The following is a 24068-nucleotide window of genomic DNA, read 5'->3' on the forward strand; positions in this document are numbered from 1 at the left end:
ACTTCATCTAACTGAAGTATTAAAGTTGGGTATCTATCCCATGGCAGAGCAGGACCTCTGGAATTTGACTCATCTGAAGATGATGGGCTGCATTGCCCTCTGGAGGTGCCTGCATCACTCCATGGGCTGTAAGCCCTTGCCCATACACAAAACAACTATATTCAAGCAGATGCTACATGTTAATGGCTTACATTACCTTATCGCTCTCTATAACTACCTGAAGGGAGGTTGTAGTGAGCTGGGGGCCAACCTCTTCTCTCTTGTAACTAGTGACAGGATGAGGGGGAATGGCCTCAAGTTGAGCCAGGGGAGATTTTAGGCTGGACATTAGGAAATTCTACTTTTCTGAAAGAGTGGTCAGGCGCTGGAATGGGCTGCCCAGGGAGGTGGTTGAGTCAGCATCCCTGGAGGTGTTCAGGAAACGTTTAGATATAGACTTGAGAGACATGGTTATTGGTGGTAGGTGAATGGTTGGACTGGATGATCTTGTAGGTCTTTTCCAACCTAGCTAATTCTATGATTCTATGATTCTATGATTAAGTACGTTTTCTGTTCTGTGTGGAGAGGTTTATCTTACTACTTTCAGTCAACACATGCTGAACTGAGACCAGAATCTTGCTCCACATGCTCTTCCATATCAAAGAGGATGCTGATGATTGTCACTTATAAATAAGTTCATTAAAGATTTTTGTAGTTTTATTAGATGGGGAGCAGTAAAAAAGGGGATCCTGATGAAATATAAAAGGAACAATTAAGCACATAGGATTTAAAATCCAATACGACCTATTAGTATTTCTGCTTCCACTGGGATAATCTTTGGATTACATACCTGCCTAACTCCCTGGAAGGCATCTGTGGTTAGAGGGATCTTCAATCCCTGATTCACAGGAGTTCATTTTTCCCATGTTTAACACTCTACTTAGTATGGAAAAGAGACACTAAGATAGTTAAGGGAGCCAGTGATGCCAGGCCTCTTTGAATGCCAGTGGTGAGCAGGTCATGTCTGATGGTCCTGGGGGAGACAAGGCAGCTCAATTTGCACTGAGGGGATTTAGAGAGTCAGCAGATTTCTGGTGGATTGGTCAATCAATGAATGAAGTTACTGAAAGAGTGTGTGAGGTGTTATTCACTGGGGACATACTCTTCACCCTGCTGCTGTGACATTAGGTCTGAGGTGACGCTTGCATGCATGGAGCTGAATGAAAGACTGTGTTGTGCTGTTTGTGCTCTAAGAGATGAGAAAAGAAAGCATAATTCTCCCTTATGAAAGATGGAACCATTCTTATGATTTTGAGACAACTTCACAGCCAAGTGCTGTAGCAATTAGCAGTGAGAGAACAATTGAAAATGGCCAAAGCCGATTTCACTGAAAGGAGAAGGAAATGACTTTATCAGTATATTGGCTACAAATAAACCAGGAGAGGTTGCACTCTAGGAGAAAAACTTGGACATGTTTTCTCTCAGGAACATGCCTCTGCTTTCACTTATGTCTGCAGCACACTTCTGCCTTGCTCAAGGGCTGAGGCTTGGTGGAGAGAGCCTGGATGTGGCCAGCACGACCATGGGTCTGCGCCTTTCTCCAAGTTGCCCACATGGCTTCACTAAGGATGTTTCTTTCAACTGTAGGATGAATTGAACTATCTGCTATGGAAAATACATGTTTAATTTTAAGTCATACTCATGCTTGGGAAATGGTTGGTGCAGTGATTCTTGGTTTCTCTCAGGTAGAGATGTTATTCACCTACATTTAATGCCAAGCAGTCTGAATAGAGTGATCTTTGCCTTGATATTGCCTACAGCCCACTGGCCACCAGGCCAGTGGGTACTGATTCTGCCTTGCTCTCATGTGGCCAAAGAGTTTTATGTGCATGGAAGTGAATATCTCTGTTTTGAGGGAAATTCAGGCATGTAATCACATATTCCATGATATCTCCAGATTCTAAGCATATTTAAGAAATAGACATGAATTATCTAACTACTCATGAATAATGAGAAAACAACGTACGTATGATGAGCTGCAGTATTTTTCTCTCACTCTCTAAAGATTCATCTTCTCTTACACAGTTCGCAAGCTGTAGCTGACACCAGAATTTATCTCTTCTTTCATACTCCCAGCACGCTGTCTTTAAATAATTCTGCTTTTGGTACCTTGACCCAGTCTGTCTTGCCTTGTCATAACATTTATACAAACTCAATACTTCCAAGATCGGCTTCAGTTTACACCAGATGATGTCCAACCCATGTGTCTCATAGCTCTAAGACAAATTATCAAATAGCTGGAGCCTAGCATGAGAAAGGAAAGCTGAGAGACTTCAGCAGGAAGACAACCACATTGATTAGTTCAAAGGCTTTCTGATAAAGGGGATGATATACGCCATGTTAATTTTGGCTCATTTGCTTCATATAAACTAAAAAGTGTTCTTGATTTTTGACAGATGTACCAAATGGATTCCACATTAGTTTGGAAAAAGTTCCCATTGAAGGAGAGAATTTGGTACTGTCCTGTTCGGCCAACAAATTTATGTACAAAGACATTTCTTGGATTTTACCGAGGACAGTCACTAATCAAACGAAAGCAAGGAGGGCCCTCAACAAGGAGTACTCCATCACCCTCACTCTGACCCTCAAGAATGTTTCCCTGGCACACTCAGGCACCTATACCTGCCGAGCAAGGAACATATTCACGGGGAAAGAAGTGCTTCAAAAGAAAGACGTTACAATCAGAGGTGAGCACTGCAACAAAAAGGCTGTTTACTCTCGGATCCTCAAATATAAGAGCACAAGGAATGATTGTACAACACAAGGCAATGTAAAACATTAAAGGACTCATTAAACAGTATCAGGTGTCTCATATCATCTTGATTTTTTATTGCTGTTGCCACCTTTCAGGCCCTGAGGTGGTGCACATTCCCCCATGGGTTGGACGTAGGAGGAATAGCAAACAAAATTTTGCGTGAGCTTCCAGTTGAGTTCAGACGGGTATTTTCTGCTTTGACAGAGCACGTGGAAGCTGGGGTTTGGAAGATCCCCTGTGCTACATTTTGCATATTGTTCTTTTTTCTCTTGCTGTCTCCTGCTGAGTGATCAGGAAAACTTTGGATCAATCTTTTCTTCCACTTTGATATCGGCCTCATCAAAAGTCAAAGCTGAATAAACTGATTAACTTTAAAAACTGCTGTTTTCAGTCAACAACGGACATTTAATAAGTTAACGTTAATGCGCAGAATGAGCACAACTCAGTTTGCGATTGACTGGACTATATATTTTTTATTTTAATCTGATCTTGATGGACTTATAAATATTACCTGCTGAGCAAGTTCTAATGCTTATTTATTTGAAATTATTTTCTACACTAAAGTACATTAATCTTAAAAAGTATCTTCTGAAGGAAGTATGCAGGGAAGAAATAAAAATGTTGATATAATGCACAGCTCTATCATATCATTTATAATAATGATGATTTAAAAACTGACAGACATGAACTGTGTTTCTCCAAATAAATCCAGGTAGATTTCCAGTTGCTGTGTTGGTCAATTTTTAAAGTCAGTTCTTCACTAATGTAAACAGCTATTGATAGAAGTGTGAGTGTTATTTCTGGCCTGAAGATACAGGAATTTGTAATGTTGTAATTATTTTATTAAAAGAAATATCCCACGAGATTGCAGCCAGCACAGTGAGAGGTTTAACATGTTTTTAAAAATACAGGTCCCAAGCTGAAGCCATTAAAAATATTCATTGTTTTTGGTATCAGATGTCAATTGGATTTATTATGGGGATTAAGAACCAGACAGACAAACTGCCGAAGGAGAATTAAGGGCAACGTTAAACTTCCTTGTGAGCATTTCCCTTTTTTTTTTTTTCCTTCGTCATGATTTTGCTATGAGATGTTTCTGTGTACTATAAATTCTGTATAAGGAAGAAGTTACTATTTTTAATAGATCTGATAACTTTATTTTTTTACAGTACATAGCTTTTATTATTTTTGGTTACATTTATGATTGATCATTTATATAGCATTTACATAAGCCGTAACAAAACAGACCGTAGTGACCAAAATAGCTACAGCAAAGGAACAAAGTGGTTGTGCTTCTAAAATAGAGGTTGACAACATGACAGTTTCTTGTGCTTGGGAACTCACCAGACAATTTCCTCCTTTAGGTATCGAGGCTGTGTCCCACGGCTAAACTTGTCTTTCACGTGGGAATTGCTTTTGTCAAGTGTGAAAGGGTAAACAATAGCATTTCCCCATAATGCCAGCTTCATGGAGCCTAAAATGCTTAGAAAACAATTGATAACCTGGAAGTTGTCAGAGAAAAGAAAAGAATAATCATTTATATCTTGAAATGTCACCTATAGCCTGCTTGTATACAGTAGCTCTTTTGTTCATTATTAGTGTGATGGCTTCCAGAAACAATACGTTCTTGCAAAGGGACCTGGGTCTCTTTTTTTTTCCCCTTAAATATGCCTAAAAAGCAAGTGAAATCATCGGCGATGGCTTAAAAAATGGGGCAAATGCACTCTGGAGCATTTGCAAGTCTTCAGAAGAATTACAATACAGAATCCCCTTTTTTTACGAGGCTATTTTGTGAGAAGACATTTGATGGCAAGGTGGGCGGTGATGACAGGACATTCTGAATTTTCCATGGCCTTGGGAGCTGGAGCGTGATGCCTTGTGGCAGCCAGTTGCCAGACAATATAAATGTGGGTCAAAAAAAGACGTGCCCATTGGTCTATCCCTCTGTGAAAGGGCTGAGAGCTGCAATCATGTGCACCACTGCCAGGTGAACGTCCTGCCAGCCTTGGATGGCCCCACTGTGCAAGGACGTTGCGAGGTCCCTGTGGGCCCGCCCATGTTGGGAGGCAGAGAGAAACCTCACTGGAAAGCAGTTCTTGGTGGCCAGACAAAAACTACTGTTGCTTTTGATGTCCTCAGATGATGGGAGAACCTCAGTGGTTTGGGGATTTTCTCTGTCTTTTGTTGTGTAATATATTAGTTAGGGAGAAAGGTGTGAATTATATTTCCTTTTTTTTTTTTAAGTGTTAAAATTAAAGCTTGTATTTATATTTTTGTACTGGTTAATAAAAGCAAGTGAACAAACAATATAACTATAACAAAGGGCAAAGATGTACAGAATGGAAAGTATATCCCCAGATGAACAAATCGTAATGTATTCTTCTGTTCCATTCCGGGTCCACCGCGTGCTGTGACACCAGTGTCCCCTTCTCCCCTCTGTGACCTCCTGTCACCTCCTTGGACCAAACTCTGCCTACAATGAAGTTCCTTGGGGCAACTGAGAGCAGAGTCTGGCCCTCGGCTTCAGGGCGAGTGAAGCGGGGCAGCACAGCTCCCATTTGGAACTCACTCCACTTGGCTGTGCTGCAAAAACAAGCAGGAGAAAGCAGGTGGTTGGCAAACCTAATCCTCAGGTTGACCACGTCCTTGAAAAATCGGCCGATTGCAGCAGAGAAATTATTGAAAGTATGTGAATGGTGACTGGAACTAAGTTTTAAGCAAGACAGTTTTTCTTCATGTGGAAACCCAACTTTAGTGTATGGCTATAAACAAATTAAAAATAATCACAAATAACTCATGGAATGTGTGATTTGCCTTTGTTGTGTCATCTTATCTGCCTTCATTTCGGTTGTCTGGGCTGGGGTGTCCATCATTTATTGTTGATAAATGCAAAATGTGGAGGTCTTCTCAGTTTGTGGATGTGGATGTGTGTCAAAAGATGCCTGCGCTTAGACAGATTGTTGTGAAAAAATGAGGAATGTGCAAAAATCACAGAGTGTGACAATGAGAAGAGGGCAGTCTTCTTGGCTGTAAGGCAAATACTGTTGACCAGATCATTATGTAGGTATTCAGTGAAGAATATGCTGTAGCCCTGCTCTCATAAGCATTGCTGGTTACGAAGTGAGAACAGATTGTCTGCTACTCTGTCAACAAATAATAGCATTGCCCTGGAAATTACAGACTTGCAGCTCAGAAAAACCACAAACTGGCCATTGCAGGTTCACTATGCTGGGATTAAATTCAAGAGATAAGAGCATAGCAAAGGTAGACTACAATAAAAGCATGAAAAAGCTTTTAGTGCTACAGGGCCCATGCTGCATAAGCCACACTGTGTAAACCAGTGGTACATAGGTCCTTAACTTTTCTGGAGCACTTTTATTCACAGATGGTAGCAGAATGATTGTGAAGATGAAATCATCTGACAGACAGTCTATTTTTCATAAAGGACAAAATATAATCTTCCAAACACAGAACAACAGAAATTTAGACAGAATTATGCTTGGTGTAGTGATATCTACTGCACTCCAAATGAAAATATGGGCGAAGAGTGGTTTTTTATTTTATTTTGATCTATTTCATATTTTACAGTGTCTTACCATGTCAGTAATTACTAATCCTGGCAGCATCCTTGAAAGGAAAGATTATAAATAATTCAGTTATTGCAAGTCTGTGGAATTCAATGGAATCTACTGTGCCTCTGCATCGAGATACTGCTCAGGATCTCCGCGTATTCTCCATCACTGCTTTTAAAGAACCCAAATATCAGAAAGAATCATGTGAGAGATGTCAATGCCACAGAAAACTGTTCCCATATAATGCATATAAATACTGCAAATGCCTTTGTCAGAACACCCTCCAGCTCTGTATGAAACGGGGGAAGGAGTGCTAAAATGCTGAAATGAGGATAGGAAGGACCTGTTACTTTGCTTCTCTTGGAGAGACTTTGCCGTGATGTCTATGAAGTGTTTTTGAAATGTCCTTCCATTCAGCTGGGAGACCATTCAGCAGGAGCTGCACTTCACATACTCATTGCTGCTAAATGTCACGGACGTGTTTTATTGCATTGAGTTCACCTGAATTTTGGTAGACAAAAGCAAAAGAGGAGCAGTGTTGCTATGCTGCACGGTGTGCTAGTGCTTGGCTTTGGCCTCTGGAATCAGCATTTCCAGCATGGGTGGGCTGTCAGAGGACAAGGGTGTATTCATCTGTGCTATGCTCATCCGAAACACAAAAGTGGAAAACTCTGTGAAGACGCTGGGATTTCTAACACAGTGTTTTTGTTCTCATCAATTCTGGTTCTAAACTGTGCAGTGTTACTGAATACGATTCATAACTGTATACTTTAAAGTAAGTAAATGATAAAAGTCATATCGCAGTGTAAGGCATAGTGCCATCTGTGATGCTCTGGTGCAAGGGTGTCCTGCTAATTGTTGACAGTCCTGGTCTCATGGTTTGTTTCTCCTGTCTGCAAAATCCTGAGCTTTCATACAAATGTATTTGATAAACCAATGTGGTTGATAATGGAACTGGGGAAATCTGTTAAATGTGTCATTGGGTGTTCATTGGTCATGACAGCCTACTCCTGATGAGTAATGGGACCAGACCGATTGCTCTTAAACAAACCAGGATGGTAAATAAAATCTGTGGACAACTAACATGGTAGAACTGCCGTAGAGGTCCTTACATCACTCAAGTGCTGGTAGGGAGGATAATAAAGCCCCACAGTTACAGGAATGTAAAACAGAGGTGTTATTTTGTCTCGTAGCGCAAGAGGCACCAGCTCTGCTGCGGCAGCTTGTGGATCAGACGGTGAACACCAGTAACTCTGCCATGCTGGAGTGCCAGGTACATGGCGTCCCCGAGCCCCAGATAACTTGGTTTAAAAACCATGAGGAAATACAGCAAGAATCAGGTGAGAGCTCTGACCTTGTGCAGCCTTTTTGTTGTGTCCTATAACCATTTGCAGAGTCCCTGGCTTTGGTACCCAGACATAAGCAGCATTGCCCGTGCGTTACAAGTCTGTTAGGTTATACCTGCTCACTCCAAAATGTCAACCAGTGTAAAGGTGTAGACACAACAGGTCCCCATGGAGTCAGTGGGAAAAATAGAGATGTAAATATCTCAGTTTGCATCTTTGAAGAGTCATCTCCAGAGAATCCTTCTTCCCTCCACTTACTATAGAGGGAGCCTAAAGATCAGGTGTCCTGGCTGTGTCAGGTGTCGGAGTACAGCTAGACAGGAGAAAACTAAGCTGAAGTGATGTCTGTATAAGTACCAGAGGGAGTGTTTTCAGGCATGCAAAGTCTGTTCTTGATTCACAGCCCAACTATCAGACTAATCCCATCTAATCGATTCCCAAAAATGGAATGTGTCTATCTGAACCAGGGGAATTCAGATTACATGCAGCAGAAAAGAAGAGCTTCCAGGTGGTATTCTGCTACTGCAGAAAAGCTTTGGGAGATGTTTACTGCTGTGTCCAAATGTGGCTTCAAACATCAGTTTATGCTATGTAATGGCGCCTCAGTTGTGGAAGTGTTCCGTGGAAATTTCAGACAGAAACATGTGAAAAGACAAAACCTCCTTCATGGGAATCCATCCACATTCAAATCAGAATCACACAATGAGACCATGTTACAGGCTCAGCAAAAACTGTTCAAGAAGGCTTGGTTTGTGGAAACTTGAAACCTGGGGAGCCTTAAATAACTTTCTAGAAAGCTTGTGTTTGAGGTTCTGGCCTACGCTATTGGAAATTACTATGTCATGAGCAAAGGCAGTGGGAAGAACTCTGAGTATTTGTCAAAGTGAGTTATAAGTATGTGCAGACTTCCAACACAGTCACAAAAATTGGTGACCACATGGTTGTAACGTGAATTTTTCACATTATCTTCTGGAATGGATGTTATGTGTTTAATTAGAGTGCAATGCAACACATAAGGTCAGGAACCAGGAAGACATCTCTATGGGGTAGGTCAGAGCACTTTAATTAGCTGCCTGGAATCATTGGTGGGAATGCATTTCAATGGGACTTTGGTCCTGATGGAGCCAAATGCACAAGTGTGTACTTGACTGCACATTTCCTGGCTAAATCACGTCTGAAAGGCAGGCCTGATGCCAAATCTGCTGCCTGCTCTTCCTCATTCACTGGAGTATTGTCAGGACTGAACTCTGGGTTGAGATAGCTGGAATAAGAGAGGTGTAGAAAACTTCAGGTAACTCCTGTGTTGCAAGGTGCACCTCATGGGACCTCTCCTTGCCACTAGCTGAGCTCCTTCTGAGAAGGGTCCCAATGTTACATGAGTGGATTTGGGGTGAGTTTGCTGCCCATAAGGCCAATGAGGACGCATGGAGCTGCTCTGGGAAGCATGACAGTCCTGCTCCTGTGAGTGCAGCGGGAAGCAAGGAGACCACCCACTTCCCAGAACACAGAGACATGCTGAGGAACTTGTGTGGATGGGAGTCAGACCACAGTGCCAATCAGCACACGTGATACCAGCTGCTCCCAGCATCACTCCCTTGGGCTGAGCTTTTCACTCACACAAGTGCTCTGTAAACACTGATTTCCAAAAGATTCCCAAAACTTCCAAGTATATTTGGCTTTCTTGCAGATAACACTGTGCTGTGCAGTCTGTGGCTCGGATTTCTTTTGAGGAGAACTTGAAGCAGATATTATTACACAAGTGCCTGTTTTTGTTTATATCCTGGCTCCAGCTCATTGCAAAATATTTCATTTCACAGGAATAATTTTAGGGCCTGGACGCCGAATGCTGTTTATTGAAAGAGTAAAAGAGGAGGATGAAGGACTTTACCAGTGCATAGCCACCAACTTGAAGGGGTCTGTGGAGAGCGCAGCATATGTCACAGTACAAGGTAAAGCACGACATGGCACGGGAGGAGCTAGCCAGCCAGGGGGATGCTCTTGCTGTGACAGGGAGGGCTGGGGAATGGCTTGGGCAGCGTGCGGCGAGCTCTGAAAGCAGCAATCTGAAGGAAGTCCTCACAAGGGAAACGTACCAGGTTGGAAAGGAAGCCCAACAGGAAATGCTAACTCAGAGTGTGTTTATACTGACCTAAAAAGAAGAATTGCTTCAACCCAACAAAGATTGGGTCAGGGTAGAAGACAAATGTAAATTTAGCATCATCAAAACAAACAAAAACCGAAATAAGGAACACCCTCCTACTCCCTCATTTTCCCATTTCAGGTTAATTCCACAGAAATTAGAGACCTGGGATGTTTTCATTTGTTTATTTTCACTGTAACTGAACTAGAAGACTTCAGGCTAGTACTAAGGGAGGCTGCATTTAAAGGTCCTTACTGTGAGAAGTAGGTATGATCTCCTTATTTCTGCAACCATTTGCTGACTTGCTTTGCTATTCATTTTAACGCCCAGTGCTGTTCTGCCTTCTGCAGAGCCTGGCCCAGACGTATGGCAGTGATTTTCACCAAGCAACTGTGGATGGCATTCAAATAAGGTTAATTCAGTGACTATTCAGTTTTATTGAATATCCTTTTGGTTCATCTATTATGAGGTAGTGGAAATAGGTTAGCATTCTCCATTTAAGTCACTGCCATGTATGAAATTGACATAACCTGTCTTATTGATTGCATGTGTTAAGTAAATAGACCTAAATTCATTTTGTATCTCTTTACAGAAGACACTTTGGCTACTATCCAGTCTCTTAGGCAGGGATTATGTCTTTGTGGCTGTTCTCATAAAATTGCTAAATGTATCTGAATACCACTGAGTATTTCGATAGTACCCTGCAGCAAAAGACAATTACAGCTAGTAAATCAGAATGGATTTTCTGCTGTGAATGTTTTAGCAGTCTCAGTTAATGGGTATCATTGATAATACAATGAAGTTACTTTAAAAGGTCAGGATAGGAATATACACATGTGGGCTGGCCAAATAGATGTAATCAAGGAGATAAAACCACCCATCTCCTTCTGAATGATGCCAAGGATTTAATAGCCATTGTAATCACAAACATAATGACTTGTCCCTCAGCGCTTGCTGACTGATGCCTCCTGCTAGCTGATAGTTTTGGACAATGTAATACATTGTGGTATTGATTACTGTACCACTGTACCTCAGCTATTTATTACAACCACACTCATTCTGTCAGGAGGCTTCTAGGAAGTCATATCTCCTTCTACATGAACCAGAGTAGAGGGAAGACAGCAGCCAGGAAGGCCTCTTCTCTAGTTACTTGCCCTGTAGGGATTACTGGCAATGTGCTTGCATGACTCCTATGGGAGCTCTTAGATAAGCAAGAGATGAAGTCTACTGTATTAAAATGTATCACTTTGAAACTGATTGAGACAGACACGGAGAGTTTTTCTTATCTACCATAATCAGGGAAAATGCGTTCCCACACTCTCTTCTGATCGCATGACAGGATGTCACTGGAGGTGTTTTCACTCATTCCAAATGCATCAGTCTTATCCAAAGTGGAGTCCCTGACCTTCTCAAGGGGGAGGGCCACCTCCCAGCCCATCCCTGTGCCTGCAGCGATGGGATCAAGGCTTTAATGGGGGTCCCTCTCTAAGCTTTGCCCCTTCCTTGCCTTTCCCAGGTCACACACCGTGCCGCTGCCACCAGTGTCAGCGCTTCCCTCTGTCCCGCCGGCTCTTGGGTCGCAGTGCTGCAGATCAAAGCAGCAGAGCAATGCCTCATGTTGGTGTCTGTGTTTAGCAGTTGGGAGAGGAGTTTGCAAATGAGTCAGGAAGGAAACAGTCTGCTCTTTTTATTTCCTCTGAAAAAACATTCTTATGCTCATAGATAAAACAATGCGTTATTTTTGTACCAGAGATGGATGAATGGATGGTGGAATCCAAGGGCTGTCTTTAAATAATCTCAGCCCTTGTTTGGTTTGGAAGCTATGCTCATAGGGCTGTCTGAGAGGAGTGGGGGCCATGCTTGTGGATATGTCAGAGCAAGCTGTCCATTTGCTCTTGGCTCAGGAACTGAAGAGACAGCAAATCTGAAAAGACTGAACGAGGGCAGCAAACAGCTTCCAGAGCTGCCAGCAGATGGAAAGGGGCATGTCCCCAACCAGGTGGCACAGCCTGCTGGACACAAAGGGGACACAAGCTGTCTAGGACATTGCTCTCTGTTGCCATTAAGGCCATGTCCTCGCTTCTCCTGAGGACTCCAGCACACCGCCCCCGGTGGGAACTGGTGACAGAGCTGGTGGCAGAAGGGCAACAAAAGAAGAAGCATCACACTCACTGAAACCCTGGGCTGTAACAATAAAAAGAGTACAACAAAATGCCTAGTATTAGAGGTGATGCTCCATAACTTCATGTCATCCCTGCTGATGAGAAAGGAAAGCATCACATTTGTGAAGAATTCACTGCACAGTTCTGACAATATGGAAAGGGTGTTTGCTTTGCATAGAGTTGTCTGCTTCTGTAGCTATTCACCTTTCTAAATTTGTACCTCAAAAAGTTGTACTTTTTGGGCCACACTAACTATGAAGTCATCAGATATGTTTCTATGAAATGTATCTGGGACTCCCTTGGTCACTGATCATGGTTCAGCCTGGGTTATATGGGTGACCATATAAGACAAAGAGACCATTGAGGGATACTTAGGTGCCTGCAGCCTCAGAGGATCACGAGTGGGTTGGAAGGGAGCCAGACTCCATCTCAAACCACAGTCATCACCTACACCACCTCTAGTCAGAGATGCCTTTGGCCAAATGCTGAGAACCTCCAAGGATGGGAATCCTTTGGCATCTCCAAGCACCCTTCCCAGTGCTGCACAGCTGTGATCTCAGGATTGTGTGGATTAAGCAGGTTAGTTCCCACCAGTGTAGGAGTGGGGCACTTTGGGTGCAGCAGTGATACTGGTGCTGTAGTGTTTGATTTTCCCCTGGTTGATATGTGAGTGTTCTTCCCTACCTGTTTGGCTTTATCATACCTTTTCCTACCTGGTTGTGAGGCATTCAGCCTTTGGCTGCCTGGCTATGACAAGATTGGGATCCTAACACATGATATCCCAACCCTACCTTGGAGAAACACTTTCTGGTTGCCTCATGTCACTCAGGCATCTCAAAGACAGCACCTTCATGCTCCTTCTCTGGCTCCCAGGCAGCAGTAAACAGCATTGGGGAAGCCACTGTCTCCCAGAGGCAGAGGCAACAAATGGACCATCAGCCCCACTGGGTTCTGCTGAATAAATGTTAGAAACTGTTACTTGCCATCTGCATCGGTGCTGCTCAGAGGCAAGAGGTGTGTGACACTGTGTAAAAGAAAGCCTGATGGCAGCAGGCCTGACAGTTTCCCCAAACCAGGCAGCATCCCCCACCTCGCAGTGAGCCCACCAGTGGGCATTGCTCATCCTTTCCTCATCTGTCAGGAGCAGCACCATGCTTCCAGGGGCTGGAACTGCTGCAGGTACAGCTGGCAGCACCACTGCGAGATCATGCACAGAGCTACTGCCCTTCCTACATACCACAAGGTATATCAGAACGAGAGGCAGAGCATGACTTTTCCTACCAATCAGAAGGAAAATACACTGGGGGAAAGGTGACAACAGATTGCTCTGAAACAGTTTTATGAGTGCCTGAGTAGCAGCTTGAAGTGAATTTTGTTTATTTATTTATATATTTTTAAGATCTGTAGTCAACTCTAGAATTAGAATTAGAATTAGAATTAGAATTAATTAGAATTAGCTAGGTTGGAAAAGACCTACAAGATCACCTAGTCCAACTATCCACCTACCACCAATAACCCCACTAAACCATGTCTCTCAACGCTATATCTAAACGTTTCTTGAACACCTCCAGGGACGGTGACTCCACCACCTCCCTGGGCAGCCCCTTTCCAGCGCCTGACCACTCTTTCAGAAAAGTAGAATTTCCTAATGTCCAGCCTAAATCTCCCCTGGTGCAACTTGAAGCCATTCCCCCTCGTCCTGTCACTAGTTACAAGAGAGAAGAGGCTGACCCCCAGCTCACTACAACCTCCCTTCAGGTAGTTATAGAGAGCGATAAGGTCTCCCCTGAGCCTCCTCTTCTTCAGACTGAACAATCCCAGCTCCCTCAGCCGCTCCTCATAAGGCCTGTACTCCAGACCCCTCACCAGCTTCGTCGCCCTCCTTTGAACACTGAGGCTTCAGGGCCTCAATGTCTTTTTTGCAGTGAGGGGCCCAAAACTGGACGCAGTACTCAAGGTGGGGCCTCACTAGGGCTGAGTACAGAGGGAGAATGACTTCCCTGCTCCTGCTGGCAACACTATTTCTGATACAAGCAACTCTAATACTCTTCAGATTCCTAATGTTCGTGTTCTCTTGCTGTCCCCTTTTCTGCTGTTGTCATTTTATTTCCCCTTCCTGTGTTCAATTTGTTCTGGGAGTTGGAGAGTCTTCTGCACTCCCACTGGGGCTCTTCCAGCATTGCTGGGGACAGCACAGGTCCCGTGTTTGCTCGGGGTCACCTTGGGGACTGTTGGTTGAACCCTGGGTTCGAGGAAGCCTTGCCCCTATGCTTCTGCCCACACGCTGTGGGGCTCCAGATGCCTGGGCCATGCTCAGCATGAGCTGAGCTCCCAGCATCAGGTTGGATATTAGGGAAAATCTCTTCTCAGAAAGAGTGGTGATGCACTGGCAAAGGCTGCCCAGGGAGGTGGTGGAGTCACCGTCCCTTAAGGTGTTCAAGAAAAGTTTACATGTGGCACTGAGGGACGTGGTCAGTGGGCATGGTGGGCATGGGTTGGCAGTTGTACTAGGTGATCTTAGAGGTCTTTTTCAACCTTGATGATTCTATGACTCTACGATCTGCTGCCAGGCCCAATGCCTCCAAACCATGTGAAGGTCATGGGCTCAGCATGACCCCCTGAGCACCCCAGCAGGGCTTCGGGCCAGGGCTGGGCTGCAGGGCTCAGCAACAGGCACGTGCCCAGCGGGGGCTGGAGCAGATCTGTACACATTCTCACACAGAGAAAAATTGGGTAAAAAACCCCACAGCTGAATTTTCACCTCAAAAGGAAATGACCATATGGGTGGTGAGGGACACCCCTGTCTGCTACACCTCCTGCTCCCCAAGGAAGGGCTGACTTCTACCCGAAACTCACTGCTGGATCTAGTGGCTTTCGGCTGTGCTCAGCACAATGGCTTTGCTGAGCAGACCTTTTTTTTCTCCAGTCCAAACAGAGACGAATGCCCCATTGAACGTGAGCGGGCCCTTCCTGGTATTTTATTTTAATGGCAGAGAAATACGCGCTGCCCTTGGCTTTGCAAGTCTTTTTCTAAAATGCTTTCTGCTTGATTTTCCCAGGCACAGTAGAGAGGTCAAACCTGGAGCTGATAACTCTGACCTGTACCTGTGTGGCTGCAACGCTCTTCTGGCTCCTGCTGACCCTCTTCATACGCAAGCTGAAGAGGGTAAGACTGGGGATGGGTGCTCCCAGCTCTGCCTGCCTCTCCTTCGTGTTAGGCTACCAGCATTGCTAGGAGCACAAAAAAATGGGATTTGCTCACTGCTCTCCTTCATTCCCTGTGCAGTCAGCAGGGGAACCGTGACTCACAGGGCTGAGTATGAGCTGCAAAGCCAGGGCTTGGCACCTTGGGGAGCCTGACTCCTGCCAGAGGCATCCCCATTGCCTTAAAGGTGAAGGGAGTCTGGCATCTCAGTGCCTTTGAAGACTGGAACTCTCAGGGATGACAGATCTTCACAGAGCCTGATAGGGTCTGGTTAGTGCGCAGTGTCTGGTGCAATTACATCACTTGCAAAGTGATGTTTCACTGAAGTCATTTTGGCAGCGCAGTCTCTGGCACAGATGCTCCTGTATCAGCGTGGTGATGCTTTCTGCCCCCTTCCTTGTCCAAGCGGTGGCTTAGCGCTCCTTTCTGCTGGCAGCCCACATCCCCATTGCCTGGTGCAAGCCACATCCTGCACTGACAGCTTAATGCAGAAAACCCAACCCTTTGTGGTGCAGAAGGCTCTTGGAGCAATTTGTGAGTGCAGATGTGTGCAGAGACACTGGGCCAGTGCAGGATAGGAGACCAGGAATGACCACTCAAGCCCCTCTCCCACATTCTCACACCCTGATCTCCATCTGCCCTCCACTGCCCATCTGGGTGGGCAATGGGCATCCTCAGCCCTGCCACTGCGCATGCTCCAGTGGGTGAGCTCCCCATGGAAGGCGAAACCACATTATCTCAACTCACCCATGATTTAGGTTTCCCACCAAGAACTCCTATTGAAAATTGAGGACATGGGACAGAGTCTGTATGGCAGCAGCCATGCTTCTGCCTTCTTTGTGCTGCAAGGTTTTGTAAGAAGATAAGTATGGGAGGTTTTACGTGGGGTGAGAAAAACAGAGACTAAAGCTGTGGAGAAACTTTGAAGTTGTAGGGAAACTACAAAAAGTGGGACTGGTTCTGTCTGCTCACCAGTAATCATAAAATAATTAGTAACAGGACTGCAAAGCTATGGGGTCAGCCCTTGGAAAAACGTAAGTTTTAAAAGTAGTGAGGAGATGTGGCATTTTTTGTTCTTTTTTCTTTTTTGCTTGTTAGGTTGTTAACAGAGAATAAAATAATTGCTCTTGCTACAGAGCATGGGATTTAAACTAGATTACAAATGAAGGCTTCTTTCCAGACAATCCGTTCCAACGAATGTTAGTCAATGTTTACAGTCTTCACTGTGTTCCTATTACAAACTCTTTCAGTGATTTATGTCTGGAATTAGCTTAAAATTAAGTTTCATTTACAAGTGATGTCTTCAGAGTGGAAAAAAAGTCTTTCCTGCTCCTTAAGAAACAGAGAATTTTCTGAAAGCCTGTCTGTAACAAATGATATGCTTAACACTTCTTCACCATTCCAAATGTTTCAAAGCTCCAGTTGTGCCAAAGGTTTGGTATTCAGTGTGTCTGAACAAAGAAACCTGGAAGTTTGTTGGAACTAGACGATCATTACAGTCCCTTCCAACCTATGTTGTGCTATGATTCTATGAAGCTCTCCGCACCTTCCCACTCCCCTGTTCCTCTTCAGGTATGGGTCCACCTAAAATCTCTTCTAAAGTGACCAATAGGAGCAGCCTGGCACACATATCCCTACCAACAAATTCTGTTTTTTGGAGCGCTTCATGTGCCTTTTTCCATCCGTATCCCATTTATTCATGTCCCACCCAGGGACAGGGGAGGATTGGGAGCCAGGCTTTGTGCCACCTGACTTTTGTCCAAACACCAGTGTAATCCTCCTTGGGACTAGCTTTGGGATGATGAAAGGCAACTGGAACAGGAGCTGTTAGCTACCATCATTTTAATCCAGTTACGTTTGCAAGCAAAGCCAGCAGTATCCAAAAAATGCCTGGAAATGCAAGAATTAGGAATGTATTTCCAAGCTCTACGGGATGAAAGTTGAAAGCCACAGAGGGCAGTGAGAGGAGCAATAAAAATTGCAGATATATCTGCGTGTTTGTGCATGTATCTCTGTGCCATTTCCATGAGTTTAGGGAAAGCAATATCAATGACCTCAGCCAACAGATTTTCCATAAATTCCAACCTATAGCCAGGAAATAAGAGCAAACAGACTTTTTCTCTAGAAATATCAGGAACTAGAAACTTCCTGTGTCAACAAAAGTCCAATGGGTTGGAGTGCCTACCTCAGTGCTCTTTAAAGGAAAATATGTTTCAAAGAGGAAATCAATGGACTGCAGAAAACTTTGAGATTAGGTTCACCTTTCCTTAACATTTCTCATGTGAAGTGGGTGATCCATTTGTTCAGTACAAACTGAACTTCTGAAAAAGTCATTTTAAATAATGCGTTTGAATGCAGGTAATGATGAGTGCCTCCGGACCCCAGTATTTCGGTGAACTTGTAAGAAATGACACCAAAGAAATGAAAAAATTCTAAAAATTTGTAAACAGATTCAGAAATGTATAACATCAGTCTCCTGGCGACCATTCTTGCACAACTTGTAACCACATATGACCTATCTTTGCTGGGCATATGGGAACAATAAACACAGGCAGTTGAACTCCATCTGTTGCATATGGCCACTTTACACAATCATGAAGGAAAGTTATTTTTAACAGCAACGTTTAGTCATGTGAAGAAAATAATTCTGATTATGCAGAGGGCCTGTGTCGTTACACCATATGTTAATACAGACCCACATTGATTTCATTGAGGGAACTAATCTATCACATAGGGGAAAGAGAGAGGAAGGAGTTTCTTTTACATAAAAAAGGCTTGCGATGTTGAAATAAACCAAAGAGAGCATAACTGAACCCTCCACTGGTCTGTGAAATGCCACCTCGCAGACAGAATTAACCAGGAGCCTCTGATCCAAAGAGGGAGCTGCTAGCGGGTGCTGTTCCGCTTTCTCATTTTGGAATAATCTTTGTTTTGTAGCCTTATTTTTCCGAAACAAAGACAAATCATTACCTGTCGATCATCATGGATCCGGATGAAGTGCCCTTAGATGAGCAATGTGAACGTCTGCCTTATGATGCCAGCAAGTGGGAGGTGGCCCGGGAACGGCTGAAGCTAGGTAATGCTGGCATTCTGCACGCTGGTGTGTGGCTGCTGGGTGAAATGTGCATGTGACTGTGGGTGCTGGACGTGGTTTGGATGTGCAGCACCATGTCCTGTAGGTCCCATGCAGAGCACCCCATCCCCTATGGCTGAATCACAGCTGAGTGTGTCTATTTGACTTTCCTTGCTTCTATATTTTGAGGTTTACTGTAAATTTTTTCCATGTTTACACACTAAGCTAGAAAATGCCTATGCAGAAATGAGCCCTTCTAGCCTTTCCCTCCCAGTTTCTTCCTTTCCTCCTCTCTCCATCCCACTGTCTCTGTTTTCCCTCTGTGCTGCAGATTTATAGGCATTCTTTTCAGTGCACCATAAAGTGCAGGAATGTGACATACCAATCCACACACAAATAAATACCCACACAAACCCTGAACCTGAAGCTCAGTCGCCTGCAGACGCCCCAGTGAGAGGCATGGGCTCAGGAGCATTCCGTCCTTGCTGAACCCAGCCTGGGGCTCGCTGGGAGGCAGGAGGGTAGGGACCAGATTGTGGAGCTGAGAAGTCCCTCCAAAAACCACAAGGACTTTAGCAAGAGGGTCAATACCTAACAAAATCAGCTGTAAACTCAGCCTGTTGCTATAGTGCTGTTTGTTCCTTCAGGCATGCATCAGATGGGCCCTATAGCTGGGGTTAGAAAACCTCTGCATTCAGCTAAAAGCTGTGACAGACTCCTCTTGCTCCCTGGGGGACAGGGACCATTGATAATTAAAACATGAGTACAATTAGTATCACACTTAACTTGCCTGATAGAAGGCACAAGGTGACCAGATGTGGATAAGTCGTTCGTGATTGTCGTACGCAGTTCTGGGAATCCTGAAACATAACCTTGCGTTGGAGTGCCTTCAGTCTTCAAATAGTTTTCTTACAATGACAGACCAAGATCTTGATGTGCAGACAGCATGATCTCTGCCTTATATGATGCTTTATTTGTCTGTAAATCCCATGGAAAGAATCAAGCAGAAATGGAATGTAAACACCAAGGAAAACCCACATCTTACAGGGCTGGTGTTTGCAGTCTGGAGGTGAGGGATGATGGCCAGAGAACAAGCTAGAAGTGGAAGAACTGGTGTAAACAAATAAAGAATGCTGACAATGAATGAGAACCAGATTTGGTGAAGCCGGGTATGTGCAGCATGCGAGATTATCTCAGTGCAAGCCCTGCTTACATGGCAGCTGGCTCAGCCTTTGAATAACCTTGGCAGTCTCCAAGGATCAGCATCTCATGAGCAAAATATGCCTCTTTGTTTTTTTATAAACATTTTTACTTAGAAATGCAACTACTTCCAGCATCAGATATGTGTTTTTCTCTTTCCACCTACTTATCCTCAAAGATATGTTCTTGTTGCAGCTTTTGTAAAGCAAGTCTCTGCTTTTAGTCCATGTCTCCTTTACTTTGTGTTCCTCCAACACATACACACAGCCCATGGGTGTGATGCAGTGCTTATGTGATAGGACTCCCCCTTCATCCACAGCAACATATGGTAGAGAAAATACCATACGGGCACCACAGAAATCAGTATAATTAACATTCCATGTAGATTAGGCTGGCTGAGATCTAAATGTCATCTTTTCATTATCCAGAAGAATGCTGCTGTTACAAATCACTTTCGATGTGGTTGGCACGATGCTGCATCAGCATAAGTGCTGATTTTGGAGTCGAAACTCCTGAGCTGCCAGAGGTCAGACTCTGCCTCATGGCTGTGTGCGAGGTCAGGTACAAGGCTCCCTGAGCCCTGCTCCTGCCATGTCCCCAAACCCAGGCTGCTGTGCCAGGCACACTGCTCCCATCCTCCTTTGTGTGCCAAGCCCTTGGATTCAACACAACGGAGAACAGGGAGCAACCTGCAGGGAAACCCAGGTGGCTCAAACCACGACCAAGGACCTGAGCAGTGAGCACACCTTTGAGCCTCTGCTCTCACCCATGGAGCATGGAGCCTGCAAGTGCCATTTGCTGATTTCTCCAGTCCAGCTACTCACACACTTTGACATCCGGACAGCTATTGAAGAACCTTATTAAGGTGGTACGGAAATAGAAACCTCCTTATCCTAAACTCTTTGACTGAAAGGTCTGTTCTCTTTGGTGGGTTCTCAAGGGCCCCAGGACCCTTGGGTTCTTAGATGGGCCCCAAGAAACCAAAGTCAGCTGGAGAAAGTGTAAGTAGAGCACTGAGTTTCCTTGGTCTGGATGCAAATGCTGCAACGCTTCATACCACACACTGAACCTGGCCATGGTAGCTGCTGGAGGGCTGTGACAAGTTGGCTGCTCATGTGGCCACCTTCATATTCTCCTGTTTAATTGCTCTGTTTAATAATTTCATAATTACTGTGTGACAGCAGAAGGTGCTTTTGCAAGGACAATCTGTTAGTGCTACATTCGTCTTTATGCAGTGTACATATTAAACCATGGAGTTTGATCTATGCAATGGACATGCAGTGCAGCCCTATTCTGTGCTAAGATTTAGCATGATATAAAACAATAGCAGAGTAACAAAGAGCAATACATCAAGTGTTATTACCATTCCCCATTAAATCATTAATGTTGTTTAGAGAAGGAAATGTTGTTTCCAGCGGTCATTCTCCTTCATGAGAGGCTGGCAGCTTTGTAGAGTGTTGTAAGCTAAGCGGTACGTTTTCCAAGTAGTGACTGCGTGGGTTATCTTGATGTGGGAAGTGTTACCAGCAGTGGAAACTGGTTGAAGTTATGGATTAAACGGAGGTATGGTGGGTTTCACAAGACCTCAGTCTGCAACCTCACCTTGTACAACCCATGAACAGTCAATACATTAAAGATGAAGTTCAATTCATCGAGAAAACGGAGAGCTTTGTCTTAACATTTCTTCCCTGATCCTTCTGCTGAATGAAGAATCTATCTGCAGTAACTGAAAGAGAAGGTGACTGCAGATTTTCACACACTGCTCCACTTGTATTTGTGTATGAAACCCAATGCCTTTCACACACCAAGGCTCACTCTGGGGGTGATTTTCAGCCACGTAGATTAAGTTCGTCATGGCTTTTATTTACTGTTAAAAATGCAACACTTTTGAACATTTAAGGGGAAATAAATGTTACGGTTTTTTTGCTTAGTGTATTCCACTTCATTTTTCCATTGCTTTAGTAACATATGCTGTTTACCTTCTATTGAGTGAGAATTGCAGTTTAGAAATGCTATGCATATAAAAGGTAGTATCTAGCTATTTTAGAACTAGCAGCAATTGTTTTTCTCTTCTTGTGAGCGTCTGGGTGGGTTTCATTTCTCTCAGCTATTGATTCTGACGAGGTAGACATCCAAGTCAAAGCCACTCAAGCAGCCCCCTTTGAAGTGGTTCATCTCTTCTGCTTCAGATGCCCAGGAAATTGTCCTGTGAAGATGGCTGCATCACAGGTGCATAGCTGAGAAATAAATGTGACGGCAGTCACAGCTTTTCCTTTGTTGTTTTTTTTTTATAGAAAGCTGACATTTATTTTGTGCTCCTTTCCTCTTCTTTGTGAAGCTTGCTGCTACACATTAGCTAGACATGTAGGTGCCTGGATTCTGATGAAGGTGAAGCACAAATACAGTCTAAATGAGTTGCTTGGCTGTACATTCTTTGCTAACGAATTGACTGACAAGATCTCACAGATCAGAACTGGCTGTGTGTGCACGGTATCAAAGCCAATACTGCCTGCCGCAAACAGCAGTGAGTCATAAACGGGGCAGTGGAGATCATGAGATCAGCATGAAATGCCTTGAACTCCTGACAAGCTGCAACAGTGTGTTTGGACATGAAAGAAAAGGACAATCAGATTTTACTGCTGGAGAATTTAATTTATGTTCACCTATTTCTTTCAAGGGCTTCTGGGTTATTCTCCTAAGATCTGCTCAGCACGACAACAATACCATGCCACAATTGTCTGTACTGGAAGTATCCTACCCACCATGAAACAACCTAACACTGCTTAACAGTGTTAGGGCAAGGAGCAATGGTTTTAAACTAAAAGAGAGGAGATTTAGGCTAGATGTTAGCAGAAAATTATTCACTCAGAGGGCAGTGAGGCACTGGCACTGCTGCCCAGAGAAGCTGTGGGTGCCCCATCCCTGGGTGGTGTTCAAGGCCAGGTTGGATGGGGTCCTGGGCAGCCTGAGCTGGTGGGTGGCAGCCAGACCTTGGCAGGGAGTTGGAACCAGATGAACTTTAAGGTCCCTTCCAACCCAAACCATTCTATGATTCTATGATTCTGTGATTCTATGATTCTATGAATAATTGTCACTTCTGGCTCCTTTTCACTGAATCTCACTGAACCTCTACAAACCTTATTTTGCAAATGGAAAGATCTAATTTCCACAGCTTCTCAGCACCGCCATTTATCCCCAGCTATGAGGTTTTGCTGGGGGAGAGCATCTTGCACGGGTATGCTCAATAATCAGAGCAACAATCTGGCAGAGCTAGACTGAAACAATAGGGTCCGAAGACAGTGTCCAACCACTGAATGGTTGTTTTCATCTAGCATCATTTTCAATCATTTCACTTATTCCCTACAATGGCTCTGCATCTTCTGATTTGTCTGATTATGTTAAACAAACAAAAACCACTGAAAACAAACAAACAAAAAACCCCACCAAACATCACCAAAACACCTTCATGTTAGGAATATACACGTAGGACTCGTAATGAACATTTGTTTTCCAGTTCCTTTTTTATCAATCCCTGAGCTGACAAATTTTCTTCTTCACAAGAATGTCTCTCTACAATCTATTTTCTTTTCAGGAAAGTCGCTCGGACATGGGGCCTTTGGGAAGGTGGTGCAAGCATCTGCTTTTGGAATTAAGAAATCACCAACATGCAGAATTGTTGCCGTGAAAATGCTGAAAGGTATCTTGCTGCAAAGCTGGGCTGGAAATAATGATGCTCTGAATTATATAATATCTCACTTTTAATATGATTCTGTCAAAAGCAAGATTGTGTGATGCTACCCCCTGCCCCTGACTCTCTGAAACATCCAAAATGTGCACACTCAGTTTCAAGGCCACCAAGATTTTCCACTGAAGTGGCAGAACTTTGAAATAAAAATGATGTCTACAGTAGAAAAGATAAATTGCTACGTGGCATAGGAGAAAGTTTCAGATGCATCGGGAACCCCATTGTCTGATTTTTCTAAAATCTTGTTCCACTACTTCAAAGAAAGAATTAAAAAGTGACTTTTGTGGAATCAGAACAGGGCACTACTGTGTATCCTGTGTTGAACCATTACGCTGCATTGACCCTGCACTGAGCACAGTACATGGAATTTAGCTAAGGCATAAGGCATCCACCTTGATGTGAAGGCACTCGGAAGCTTCCACATTTTTCTTGGTTATTACTTCTGATGATTAATCCTCTCGTTGTTAAAAGCAAGAGCCTTGTACCTAATTTGCATCTGTCCGGTTTTAGCTTCTCATTCTAACACTATCCATTAGGTTAGGCCCAGTAGTTTTTCTACATGAAGGCTCTTCTATTAAGCTAAACAGATTGAGCAGTTTAAACCTCTGAGTTGCTGAGCAGGTGCATCCTCTCTGAGCCACCTGCAGCCTCATTACATGGTGATTGGATGCTGATGCCCAGGCTGGGTGATGGAATTGCTATACACCAGCGCTCAGCCCAAGGTAAAATTGTCTCCCAGCCATTTTCTGCCATTCTTATCATTGGAGCGGGAAGGATAAAGACTTTAATCAATTTAAAGAGGGCACTGGGGAGTCCATGCAAGTGGCACCT

The 24068-nt window shown here is 44.0% G+C and overlaps 1 protein-coding gene across 2 annotated transcripts in view; it reads left to right on the forward strand.

Moving 5' to 3' along the window:
* FLT1 (fms related tyrosine kinase 1) overlaps nucleotides 1–24068 on the forward strand; it is a 103951-nt gene that overhangs the window by 62031 nt on the left and 17852 nt on the right. For both annotated transcript variants that reach the window (XM_021378571.1, XM_021378581.1), the window contains 6 exons: nucleotides 2436–2726; nucleotides 7560–7706; nucleotides 9530–9661; nucleotides 15074–15180; nucleotides 18157–18295; nucleotides 23085–23189. In XM_021378571.1, the coding sequence (XP_021234246.1) occupies nucleotides 2436–2726; nucleotides 7560–7706; nucleotides 9530–9661; nucleotides 15074–15180; nucleotides 18157–18295; nucleotides 23085–23189 (921 nt within the window). The remainder of the gene's footprint in view (nucleotides 1–2435; nucleotides 2727–7559; nucleotides 7707–9529; nucleotides 9662–15073; nucleotides 15181–18156; nucleotides 18296–23084; nucleotides 23190–24068) is intronic.

This window comes from Numida meleagris, chromosome 1 (genome assembly GCF_002078875.1).
Source record: "Numida meleagris isolate 19003 breed g44 Domestic line chromosome 1, NumMel1.0, whole genome shotgun sequence".
Classification (NCBI taxonomy): domain Eukaryota; kingdom Metazoa; phylum Chordata; class Aves; order Galliformes; family Numididae; genus Numida; species Numida meleagris.